The 13804-nt window shown below is 34.9% G+C and overlaps 1 protein-coding gene across 1 annotated transcript in view; it reads left to right on the forward strand.

Moving 5' to 3' along the window:
• The window catches only part of LOC150077352 (ATP-dependent RNA helicase A-like), a 338077-nt gene that overhangs the window by 179743 nt on the left and 144530 nt on the right, over positions 1–13804 (forward strand). The window contains 2 exon segments of the mRNA XM_090386433.1: positions 4618–4759; positions 7870–7952. Coding sequence (XP_090242559.1) covers positions 4618–4759; positions 7870–7952 — 225 coding nt within the window.

Raw genomic sequence — 13804 nt, forward strand, 5'->3', positions numbered from 1 at the left:
ATCATTAGACCTTACAAACATTGAGTTCACCTTCTGTTTAATAGAATTTATTATAATCTTTATTTCGAGTATGAAATGTTGTCATTTCACAGAATGATCTAGACGATTCCACCATTGTAGCCTTGAGACCAAAAGCTGTGCCTTATTCTTTGGCACTTTGAGATCCCTGATGAGGTCATTAAACTCACTTTCTGTGATCTTATGTGGTTCAGAAGGGTAAAGGTTTGGACAAAATGGTGGATCCCTTGATGTAGATGGCTAGTGTACTTCTTCGTATATATCAATCATCAGTCTACAGAAAAATAGTCAGGTGGTTGAGGAATAGGTAGTACTTCACTGTGAGGCACAGGACAAATTGCAGATGGTATATTTGGGTACGTCACTGTCCACTTTTTCTTCATTGTCATCCCTTCTCTAATAGGAGGCACCATACAGAAGTAACAGCCTGTGACATGATTTGTTGGCCTAGTGGGTGCTGTGAATTTGGTTGGCCTTTCGTCTTTTGAGTTTCAGTTTTCAATTTTGTTCAGTGTCGTGTGAAGTGCACAATGTCTTCTCGTAAACATTTAACTTTAAAAGATAAAGTCGAACTCGTTAATGCATATGATCGGCAAAAAAATAGTGTTCGCAATCGCGCTGGAAAATTCAAAATCGGGAAGACGCAGGTAAGCGACATCCTAAAGAAAAAAAATGAACTGCTCAAACAATTTTGGCAACGCAGAAATGATCAGGTTCAAAAATCATTCCCGAAAACTGTTGGACTTCAAATTGACAATGTTATGTATGAGTGGTTTGTCGCGCAAGTGCTAAAAAAATTCCCATTAATGGGCTTATTATTAGGGAAAAGGCTTTGGAGGTTGCGAAATCTATGGGAGTAAATGAGTTCAAAGCTTCTGTGGAATGGCTAGACAAGTTCAAAACTCAGCATAAAATTTCTTGGAGAACCGTAAGTGGTGAAGGTGGATCTGTTGATACTGGGGGTTGTAACAGAGTGGACCATCAAATTGGAAGATTTATGTCGTGATTTTGAAGCTAAGGATATTTACAACTGTGACGAAACAGGGTTGTTTTTTAAAGCTCTTCCTGAAAAAACAATGAGTCTAAAAAACGAAAAGTGCCAGGGCGGAAAAATTTCTAAGGAACGCTTGACTGTATTATTGTGTACAAATATGCTGGAAGACTTTGAACAACCTCTGGTTATAGGAAAACCACAAGATCCTCGTTGTTTCAAGGGCATAAAGTTGAATCTTTTGAATGTTGACTGGAAGTCTAATAAAAAAGCGTGGATGACATGAGATATCATGAGCGAATGGATAAGTCACTTTAACCAAAACATGATTCGTCAAAACAGAAAAATTATTCTTTTCATGGATAATGCTGCATCTCACCCGCACATTGAATTGTCCAACATTCAAATCGTTTTTCTGCCACCAAACACAACTGCAGAGTGTCAGCCCTTGGATCAAGGGATAATAAAAAAATTTAAACTTCACTACAGAAAACGTGTTTTAAGACATCTCATTGCAAACATGAATGATGTAACATGTGCGAGTGACCTTGCAAAGAAAACCAGCATCCTAGATGCGATTCATTGGATTTCCTCTTCAGTAAATGCAATTAGAAAACAAACTGTCCTGAACTGTTTTGTAAAGTCTGGCTTCTCAAACGCAAAAATTGAAGTTGTGAACAGCAATGTGGAGCACCAAGAAGAACAAGAACTTTAACATCTATTGATAATGTACAGTACTTCAGCTACAAGTGACCCTGGCTACAAAGATATAGACTCGAGCCTCACTACAGAAGATGGTGCTCTAGATATCAACGACATTATCATCGATATTGTTCAAGAAGTTCCTCATGAGGATGAAGAAATGGAAGGAGGTCATTCTGTCGAAGAACATATTAACGACGAACCACCGATGAAAATGGAAGAAGCACTCATACAAATCAATCTTTTAAAAATGTTTTTCGCTGCTGAAGAAGATACTGAAGGACTTTCGATGGTGTCTTCACTCCAAACAAATGTTGAAAATAAAATTATCAGCCAGAAGAAGGTGCAGAAGAAAATAAGTGATTACTGTATGTATTTTTCTTAAGATAAAATCATAATATGCATAGCACAATTGTATGTATATTATTTACAAAAATATTGTGCAAATTCTGTATATAATTTAATTTTACATTAAACATTTAACGATTTTTCTTTCTTTCTTTTTTTCTTTTTTTTTCTCCCTCAGACGTCTTGTTAACGGACACTTCTCTCTAACAGACAAATTCTCGTTCCTTATGACTATCCGTTAAAGAGAAGTTTCAGTGTACTGCTAGAAGTAGATGTACCTTATCCTCTCTGGCCTATGTACACTCTCTCCTATAATAACTACTTCCTTAATGGGAATACTCCTTAGAAAATTAGAATGTCTTGTAATTGCACTTGGCTTGTGGCAAGCAATTCGCTGTTCCTTTAAATTTATACCACTGGGTCAAAAATGGGTAACTTTTTTGTTACTGATCTTCTGTAGTGATATTGATGAAGGAATACAGAGGATCTCTCAAAGTTTGCTGTTATTGAAGATTGTGAGTTAATGACCAGAACCAAACCTTACATTGCCTTAAAATGAGTTATCATTATTCTTATAAAGAGTTAGTGTGAACTTGAGATATGGTGATATGGTCCAGAAGCTGCACCTGGAGGTGAGGGACATTGAACTTTTAGAGAATATTCAAAGAAGGGTAGCCAGGAGAATAAATTTAGGGAGAATTTATCATAGTTCATACAAAGAAAAGCTTATAACGTATGAACTGCACCCTAGACATCTTGTGGCAGAAACTTGATTACGATATACAGAATCCAGAAAGGAATCAGTAAAATAAATGAAATGTATTCTGTCTTGTATGACAATTAAGAAGCAGGGGAGACACAAATGGAAAATTTTAGGAAGTTTGTTTGTTATTTGGTTTTTAGGAGCAACACTAATTAGGATCACAGTAATAAAGTACCTTATCCCTCTCCATGCAAAAAAAAAGATTTTGAATAGTGTTTATGCTGGAGGCATAGAAGCTACATTATTGTTGGGAAGTGGGTATATTTTTCTGTTTATGTGTGTGTGTGTGTGTGCGCGCGCGCACACACACACACACACACACACACCATATCCAAAAATTATCAGTTCATTCATGTCTCCCCATCGTTACATCTATACAATATCTCACAATAGTCCTAATGAGAGAAGAAACTTATCTGCAGAAAAATCTAAACCTCTCAATTTCCTCATTCGTTTCAAAAATATGCATGGGTTAAACTCATACCTCAGTGATGTGCATTTTCACTTTCACTGCTTATCAATTTCATTCTGAAAAACCTGTTAAGTTTCTTAAAGGAAACCACTCATTTCAGATCCCTAATTATTCTCTCTGATTCAGTCTATTGTAATTAAGTATTCACTATATGTTAGAGGCTTCCTAATCTGGAATTTCCTCTTTTTTTGATATCCTCTGGCAGTTTCTTTTTTTTTTTTTTTATACCCCATTCAGCGAAATTAGTCTGTGTCTATTGTTTTCTTGCTGTTGCACTTAGTAAATTGCTTGAACCTGTATTTTGTGTAGTGTTCAAGTATATTAAAATAATCAATTACATTCCCCTCCCACCCACAGATTTCATCTGTTGTATCACATTGAAAATTATTGTGTTCCATTTTTTTTGAGTTTGCAATAATATCTGTACTCCTAAAAGCCCTGTATCTATCTGTGATTTTTAAATCTCTTATTGATTTCTCCATATTTGCTTTAATTTTGCTGTTCCTTGTCCAGTCTCCTACTTTTGCTGCATTTGTTGCTACAACAGCCAATCTTTATAGCATGTTCTTAGGGTAGCAATGTTTCTAATGAGGGGGAAGTTAAAAGCTTGGAATACAAACCTAAATAACTTTGGGGGGGGGGGGGGGTGTTAGAGCAGTAAACTATAGAAAATTACTTAGTTTCAACTGTGTCTGCAGTAATGTCAGGAGTGTTGTCAATAAAATGGCTGAATTTGACCTCCTGGTTAGGACAACTAATGCTGCTACTACATAAATTGGCGATGACATGTTTCATCATGGTATATAATATCGACGTAAAAACACCATAGAAAACTCTTAAAGGAAAAACTACAATAGTAGTGTAAAGGGCATCATTTCAACTGTATCTCATATTGTGCTCATCCTTCACAAGTTACCATGTATTGCACTACCTCGAATAAGTAACACTTCACTATTAGAGAAGACTATTGTTACTTATTCTCAGTGGGCACCACCACCCAGGCAGCACCATTTCAACGCTTGTTGGCCATTCATCGGTGGATGGGCATGCAACCTGGTACTGCAAACACGACAACCCAGTTGTGAAGATAATCCCACATCTCTCATATTGTGGGATTACCTTCACAACTGGGTTGTCATGTTTTCAATACCAGGGTGTGTAGTGGTTGCACACACAGTCTCATTATTTAATACTTGAATCTTGTATGTTACCATATGATTCCCGATTTTCGTACATGAAAAATTTGTCCAACTTGCTGCAGTAACTATTTTATTATGAGCATAAAATTATCTGCAGTTATTAATTTTTAAAATATTTATTTAGCCTCGTAGAATCAGTGCTGTGTCAGTTTCAGAAAGAATAGCTGATGAAAGAAGTGAATCCTTGGGAAACAGTACTGGATATAGTGTGAGATTTGAATCTTGCCTTCCTCGTCCATATGGCTCTATTCTCTTTTGTACAGTTGGTAAGTTATTACATAATAAGATGTGTCTTGCAGCTTCTTTAAATATTTTTTCATTTGTGAATCTAAATACAAATTGGCAGTATGGTTAAACATGAGGTCCTCAACTGCAGGTTTAATATTAGGAGAATTCTGTAAATCATATATTACAGGGATGGCCAACAAGTCGATCGTGATCTACCAGTTGATCGCGGATTTCATTTCGGTCGATCACGACGAATTTTAAGTATACAGTCATCCCTTGATTTGTGCAATGTAATTTTTGAAATGGTAGATTGTGGCACATTTTGAAGGAAAAAAGTAGATTGCATCACAAATTAAGTAGGCCACTCCTGATATATGTAATAAATTTTCTATAATAGAAAATTTTGTGAACACATTTCATTAACAGCTGAAAAGTTTAATTCACACACTGTGTAAAGTGAGATAGTTATGGCTTTTATTCAGTTTATTTTATATTAATTTCATATTATATTTTATTAAACCTGCAGTTGCCTATTCTGTTTTTTTTTGGTGTAGAGTAATTTTATTGATTATGTAGTACTTTCAACCAACCAAACATAACACAAAATCTCTCTCTCTGATATTTAAATAATCAAGCACAACAGTCAAAAAAAGGCTTATATTAGTGATTCATAATGCAGACTATAATAAATTTTTAAATTTATAAATTAACATGTTAAAGATTTTAAATTAAATATGTTAAATAATGAATATTAAAAATATATAAACATCAACGAATACAAAATTTTAAAATACGATAATGCCAATGTCCAATAAATTAAAAGTGCAGCAGTATAATAATAGGACAATACAATAAAGGGTAAGAGACAAAATCATTTAACATACAAAAGAGTAATATTTTCTTTATCATCGTTTAAAATAAATTAAAGTTATTAGTTTAAATAATACACTGATACTTATTATAAACAAGTCATAAAATTCAAATCTAAGATGGTTTTTTTTAAATTTTGTAATGCTACATGGATTTTGGCTGAGGTGGGCAATTAAAATTAATAATTTTAATGGAGCGTCGGTATTACCGTGGATTAGAGAATATAATATCTTACAATCTAACATATTCTTCTTTCAATTTAAAATATTGAAAATTTTAGATAAAGGATGAGATTTAAAAGCAAGTTTTGGTGTAAGCAGAAAGTGAATATGGAGATTTAGATGCAAGCCAATAGGCGATATGCAGCATTCTTATTTTGAACAACCTTAGCACATTTAACGGAAAACCAAGGTTTTGATAAAGGATGACATTTAAAAGTATTTATTTTCAAATATTTATTTTCATAATATTTAAAAGTATTTATTTTCATAATATTTAAAAGTATTTATTTTCATAATATTTAAAAGTATTTTAAATATTATGAAAATATTATTAGATTAAAATACAGTCTGTCCTCGTATAGCACGATAGTTGTGTTCCTAGAAACCCTCGTGCAATGCAAAATCGTGCAATATAAACAACAGGCCCTATGGGAAAAGTGGGGTTAGGTGCCGACCACCCAAGATTGAACACACATTTGGAACCAAAACATTACAAACACAATAAATAATCGAGTAATTTTAATCGTTATAAAATACTTACGTATTTTATAACGATTAAAATACGTAATAAAAAAATATAATATATATTTTTTATTATAATATAATTAATAAAAAATAATTTTTTATTATTTATTATATTATAATAAAGTATTTTTAGTATTTTTTAATACTAAAAAGTATTTTTTACGAATAAAATACTTACGTATTTTGTAATACGTAAGTATTTTGTTACGACTTTGATTTTCTATCCAGATGACAGCCGTTCCAATTCTTGTCTTAATCTAATGGATTTTATTTACACTTTGAGTTGTTCCCGCTATGAAAGTTGTTTGTATTTTCTCCGCATTCTTAGTAATTCTCGGCGTTGCCTCATTTAGGCCTGTAGCACGTGCAATATAACATGGTCTTTCATTTCGCTCAAAGCGTTTCACAATTTCATATTTTTTTCTCTATCGACAGAGGCGGACTGGCCATAAGCCTTATGGGGGAAACCCCGGTGGGCCGGAGGCCGGTGTGATTCTGGCCATAAACCGTAGTATGAGGCCACTATAAATTTTCCCGGGTAAGAATTTTTGATCCAGTCCGCCTCTGTTTATCGATATTGCTTTTCTTTTTTCTCTCTGAATCTGCAGTGTCTTCACCAGGATGCTTCCTTTTCACACCTTTTAAGTATTTTACTAATATTTAGGGAAAAGCGCAATTACAAAACGAGGAGACACGCTTAATACACATAAACAAAGCTGCGTGCGTATAGCAACTGAATAAACAACACCGTAAAGGCCGAGATACACTATTAACACCCCACATTTTACTAAAGCACATTTCTGGGGGTTACTACCATAAAACAATAAAAACAATTTCCAGTTTCGTTTCTGCTAGTGGAATCTGTTATAAACTGGTAGTAAACTCCATCTAATTGCATTTGCGATTATGTATACCGATAGCTGGAATTGTGTTGGTTTTTACGTTATTATGGTGAAATGTGTTTCCCCTTCACTGATATAAAACACATAAATACATTTTCAGAATCTTCTTCATTCCTATCGTGTTGCGTTCTGTTGGGGTGATTCCGCATTCGACTGCCATTTCTTGTAAACACAAAGGCGAACCGTGCATAAGCGAATTCGGTTCGTGTTATATAAGATAACGTTCCCCCTATTTATAAATCGTGTATGATCGAATTCGTGTAATGTAAACACGTGTTATACGAGGACCGACTGTATAAAATACTAAATAATAAAACATTTTCTTATTATTGATATTAAAATTCCATCATTACTGGCATTTGTCATAGATTGGTTGGAGTTAGACAATAAAACCTATCAAAATCCTTCCTGCAAGCAACTTGTCACTCACATAAGACTTAATTTTATAATACTTAATTAAGTTTACACAAATTATTTAATAAATACAATAAATCTTTGTCAATTTGATATTAAATTATTCAAAATGTAATTTATTTCGAAGTTGCTACTGCTTCCCTGACATGGTGAGTGAGTGGGTGGGTGGCACAAGTTCCACTTTTAATTGTTATTATGTTTGTTGCTACTTTATAGGGGTGCTACTTCGCAAACTGGAAGCTGGCCTTAGAGGAGTATCCCATGTAATTGTTGATGAAATTCACGAAAGGGATGTTAATGTAAGTCTGCAGACTTCATTGATTTCATTAATGTCTTTTAAATGTACAAGGTCTTTTTCTCTTGTTTAGAGCTAAAAATTGTGATTTAAAACTTCATTGACAACATGTCTCTAGGACTCAAGCTACTTTTTTGTAAAAATAGTTGGATTTTAGTTGAACACTTCTTTTATAGCACAGACAAAACAAAATCGTGGCTTTTTTTTTTTTTTTTTAAAAGAAAACCCCAAACACGAATGGTATTAGAACATGCAGTAAACATAAAATCTTGCACTAGTCCTTGAATTAAATGATCACCCCTCATAATTAAGTATAGGGATTTAGTTAGTTTTTTTTTAATATTTAATATATAGAGATTTAGATTGTTAGCTAAATAAACATCTGAATATTCATGTGCTATAAAAGTAGTCATTATAGACCACTAGATTTCATGGAAAACTGCCACGTAATGTCCTTCTCTAACTATATAAATTATCTTTACTCCACTGGAGAATTAGATGAATTAGTAGCGAGTATTCCAGAAGTTGAAGCTGTTTGTGCAGGGCAAGTTTTCTCAAACTGGAAGGTGGAATGTAATGTGCTATCATCAGCAAAACTGTGGATAGGATTTCCAATCAATGGAAGATGGTCATTAATATACAAGAGGAAAAGAGTGGTAGGAAGAATTAAACCGTGGGGAACACCAGTATTAGTGGAAAAGTTAGAAGACTGAGCCATCTACCATCACTCACAGATCAGAAAGAGAGAGGAACCCAATTACAAAAAAAAAAAAAAAAAATTCTAAAACCATAAGATAAAAGCTTATTTAGAAGACCCATATGCCAAATGCGATCAAAAGCCTTTGAAATGTCAAGAGCAACCTGCTTGAGTTTCACCAGAATTTACATATATGTATATAAACACATTATCTATGTATATGGATGTAGACAGGTAACATAAGCCAGGATATATCACCAGTGGATCGATACTGACTGAATACTTACTGGCAAAAATCGATTTGATGGATGGTTTCAAGATAGTTTAGGAGTTGGCAGTTAATGGATTTCTCTATTACTTTAGGAAAGAGTAGAGGATAAGTGCATTGGGATTCAATGAGAGGGATTTGTCACCTTGCATAGGAACTTGCTTGATATGAGCAAATTTCCAAGCAGAAGGGAAAAAATCAGTGGAATAAGAAAGTTTAAAAAAGTAACACAGAACTAGAGTAAGCTCAGGAGCACAGGTTTTGAGAACAAAAACCATCAGGAGCTGGTGCTTTCTTGGCATCAAGACGGTTCAAAATTTTTTCACAGATGACCACAGGAGGTATGAGTGGAGTGTACTGGGAATAGCAAAAGTTTGTTTACCAAGATCATCAATACAAGAGTTAGAAGAAAAGTAGGATGCTATAGTGGGTTGGCTTTATCTTTTGCTGAGTTGGCAATTGAACAGAGGTGGGAGTAGAGATGGGCAAAATTTGTTGCCAGTAGCTTTGGCAAGAGGCCAGAATGCTTGACTACCATTCAGAGCAGAAGCAAGTTTTCTACTCTTGGCCTGTTCAAAATCTACTTTGAACTGATTAATAACTGCTTTACAATTGTTACAAGTTTTGGTGTAAGCAGAAAGTATACATGGAGATTTAGATGCAAGCCAATAGGCGATATGCAGCATTCTTATTTTGAACAGCCTTAGCACATTTAACGAAAACCAAGGAAAATAAAGGATGAGATTTTAAGGTGGAATGTGAAGTAAAGGATTTCATTACTACAAGAATATTTTCATTGACACAATCTGAGTAAATATTGACATCAGAAGACGTCAATATTTGCTCAGATTGTGTCAACGAAATTAAAACAGTAATCCAATCAAGGAAAAGAAGAAGAGAAATCTCGCAGATCCCATTTTGCATTCTTGTAATGACAAACAACACAAGGTTCAGAATGGCACCAAGAGAAAGGCTCCATTGGAGAAGAAACCATTACCAGGCTGTGCCTAGAGGACCACTCACCTTGACTGTGTATACTTGTCATAAACCGTGTATACTTTCTCATAAACGGTTGTTTATGAGAAAAAGATCAAGCAAGTTGGCTCTGTGGTTAAGATTGTCTGATATTCTGGTAGGTAAATGAGCAATCTATACAATGTACAGTAAACCCCTTTACGTTCCTGAGAAATGCCGCGAATACTGAGTTATGGCTCCCATAGTAATAAAGGAGTTCCGTTCCAAAGTATGAAATATATAAGAAAAACTAGTCTAAAATTTTGTCTATGAATGTACAGTAAACCCCCGCTATTCGCGGTATCTGTATTTGCGGTTTCGCGTATTCGCGGTCGTTGATTTAATATAAAATGAAACCTAAAAAATGTGAATTTTAAAGCGCCGTTAACATTTTCCGCCATAAAAAAACATGGGCGTGGCTAAAATTATCTTTCCCGGTCAAAACAGCGCTCAGTGGGTGGGGGGAGAGGGGTGACAAAATCGCGAGCGTGGATGTTTCTCACTAATCCTTGTTCAGTATGTGTTATGCTCTTGTCATGGAATGTTTCCTCGCTTGCTTTTAATTTATATGCTTATAAACTGAATAAATTTATCAATTTATAAATTGATATGCTTATAAAAGTGATAAATCTACCGTTTTGCAGTGTAAAACAGACTTTTTCGAGTGCGTTAATGGAAGAAAGGGACTTTATTGTTGACAAGTTCTTTCTAACCCGTACAAAAATATGGCTACGAATAACAAGGGAAATGTGAAAAGATCAAAGGTGATGACATTAGCGAATAAAATTGAGTTATTAGATAAAATTTCTAATGGTGAAAGTGTCTCCTCAGTGGCAAAACATTATAAAATCAATGAGTCAATACGATCAATCAAGAAATCGGAAGGAAAAATCGCCGTAGTGTCCGTGAAAACGCGCTAATTGCTTCAAAAATTTGCTCTGTAACTCGTGATGTTAAATTTAAAAAAGCTTTAAATCTGTGGATAGAAGACCGAACTCAAAATAAAATTCCGTTAAGTTCACCCATCATTAGTGAAAAGGCAAAACTTTAGCGAAACTGGTGATAGCACTGGCGGGATAAGTTTTTTTAGCTAGCAAAGGCGCTGGTTTGAAAGATTTGTTTGAAATTTCTAATAAATATTACATTTAATATTAAATTGTTTCTTATTTTCATTTCGATGCCATATGCTTGCATTTCACTATGTACTGTCTATGTACATAGTCATATTATGAAGGTACATATAATACATACATAGACAAAATTTTAGACTAGTTTTTCTTATATATTTCGTACTTTGGAACGGAACCCCTTTATTACTATGGGAGCCATAACTCAGTATTCGCGTTTTCGGTATTCGCGGCATTTCTCAGGAACGTAACCCCGTATTATATGTATATAGACAGCACATAGTGAAATGCAAGCATATGGCATCGAAATGAAAATAAGAAACAATTTAATATTAAATGTAATATTCATTAGAAATTTCAAACAAATCTTTCAAACCAGCGCCTTTTCTAGCTAAAAAAACGTATCCCGCCAATGCCATCACCAGTTTCGCTAAAGTGTTGATAAAGGAGTTTTGCTTTTTCACGAATGATGAGTGAACTTAAGGGAATTTTATTTTGAGTTCGGTCTTCTGTCCAATTTAAAGCCTTTTCCATTTTTTCTAATTTAAAATTACGAGTTACAGAGCAAATTTTTGAAACAATTAGCGTGTTTTCACGGACACTACGGTGGATTTTTTCTTCCGATTTCTTGATTGATTGTACCGTTGACTCATTGATTTTATAATGTTTTGCCACTGAGGAGACACTTTCACCATTAGAAATTTTATCTAATAACTCAGTTTTATTCGCTAATGTTCATCACCTTCTTTGATCTTTTCCACATTTCCCTTGTTATTCGTAGCCATATTTTTGTATGGGTTAGAAAGAACTTGTCCACAATAAAGTCACTTTCTTCCATTAACACACTCGAAAAAGTCTGTTTTACACTGCAAAATGGTAGATTTATCACTTTTGTAAGCATATCAATTTATAAATTGATAAATTTATTCAATTTATAAATTAAAAGCAAACGACGAAACCTTCCATTACAAGCGCATAACACATACTGAACAAGGATTAGCGAGAAACATGCAAGCTTGCGATTTTGTCACCCCTCTCCACCCCCCACCCACTGAGCGCTGTTTTACCGGGAAAGATAATTTTAGCCACGCCCATGTATTTTTGGGCCGTGACCATGAAAATGATCACGGCGATTTAAAATTAGCATTTTTTTTTTAAGCTTTCATTTTATATTAAATCAGCGACCGCGAATACAGATACTGCGAGTAATGGGGGTTTACTGTACTTACTTAGTAATTGCATAATCCTGAGCATCTCGAACAGCTGGGGCCGTGACTTAAAAATGGAGGCCAGCTGGAGTTGTAAACATTAAAATTACCACCCCCACCCCTCAATTAGGTAAGTTGTTCTGGTGAAAGTAGAGTTCCAGTGATTAGCGGAGTTGGGAAAACGATTCAGGCAACACATGAATTTGGAAAATCAAGTAAGAAATGCTTTTCTCAGAAAACAACATCAAGTCGTGGTTAATTTAGATATTGAGAAGGAATATGATATAACCTATTGTATTCATAGACTGTTACATCAACTTGGCCTTGGAGGATATCTACCCCTCTACATATACAATTTCCTTAAGAATCGGACCTTTTAAGTTCGAATGAACGATACACTTTCCAAAACATATCAGGAAGAATGGGTACCTCAAGGATCTGTACTAAGTGCCATACTTTTTAGCAGTCCACCTCTGCACAATAATAGAACAAATCCCAAACATCTTTACAACCATTTATTCTGATGATTTATGTATTTCTTAACAAGCACAGCATATGAGGATAATAGAATGACAATTACAAGTAGCCATAAACAGAATCATAAAATGGACAGAAAGAAATGGATATAGAATTTCAGTACAAAAGACCATATGTATATATTTCTGCAGAAAAAGGAATCTCCACCCTGACCCCAAACTCACGCTGAAAGAACAGATCATCCCAGTTAAAAAAAGTGTCCATTTCTTAGAACCTGTTTTTGACAAAAAAATTGACTTCTTAGAGCATATCAGCCACACAACCATGCACCGTCTAAAGAAAACGAATATTTTAAAAGTCCTATCTGCCATATCCTGGGGAGATAGGACTTTTAAACTTAGAGACCAAATTAGTAGGCGATATATTGCCTACTAATTTGGTCTAAGACCATGGTGCCCCTTTCTATGACTCGGCAAGACCTAGTGCCCTGAGATGGCTCGACCCGGTACATCATTGTGCACTCCGATTAGCCCTTGGAGCTTTCCACACCTCGCCTGTGCAGAGCCTGTATGCTGAGGCCCTCCTTTGCAAATCAGAAGACAAAATCAATTACTTTCTTATGCAGCTAAAAGACAATCCTTACCAGGTCACCCCCCCTACAGAAAACTCTTTTTACATCTGAATAGGAACAACATTATCAACAACAACAAAGAACCAATAAACCTGCGAGCGTGAGATTAAAAAAAAAACCTCAGTAGAGAGAGCTTAACCTGAATAATATAACGCCACTGACGAAGCTGCAGGATCGCAATACAAAATATCAATTCTAACAAACATCCACTACAACAGCAAATTCAATACAGAGTATCAAAACTCCTTGAACAAAGTCGTAATATTAGATTTTGCTGGATCCCGAGTCATGTCGGAATACATGGTAACGAGGAAGCAGACAGAGTTGCTAAAGAAGCCGACAACATTTCTGCCTCAGAATATATCCCTTTCTCAGCAAACAAGTTATCCATCACAGTGGGATACACCACTGGCAACTGTTGCCATTAAGCTTGT

The sequence above is a fragment of the Mastigoproctus giganteus genome, chromosome 12 (assembly GCF_048544385.1).
Source record: "Mastigoproctus giganteus isolate SK-2022 chromosome 12, ASM4854438v1, whole genome shotgun sequence".
Lineage (NCBI taxonomy): Eukaryota > Metazoa > Arthropoda > Arachnida > Uropygi > Thelyphonidae > Mastigoproctus > Mastigoproctus giganteus.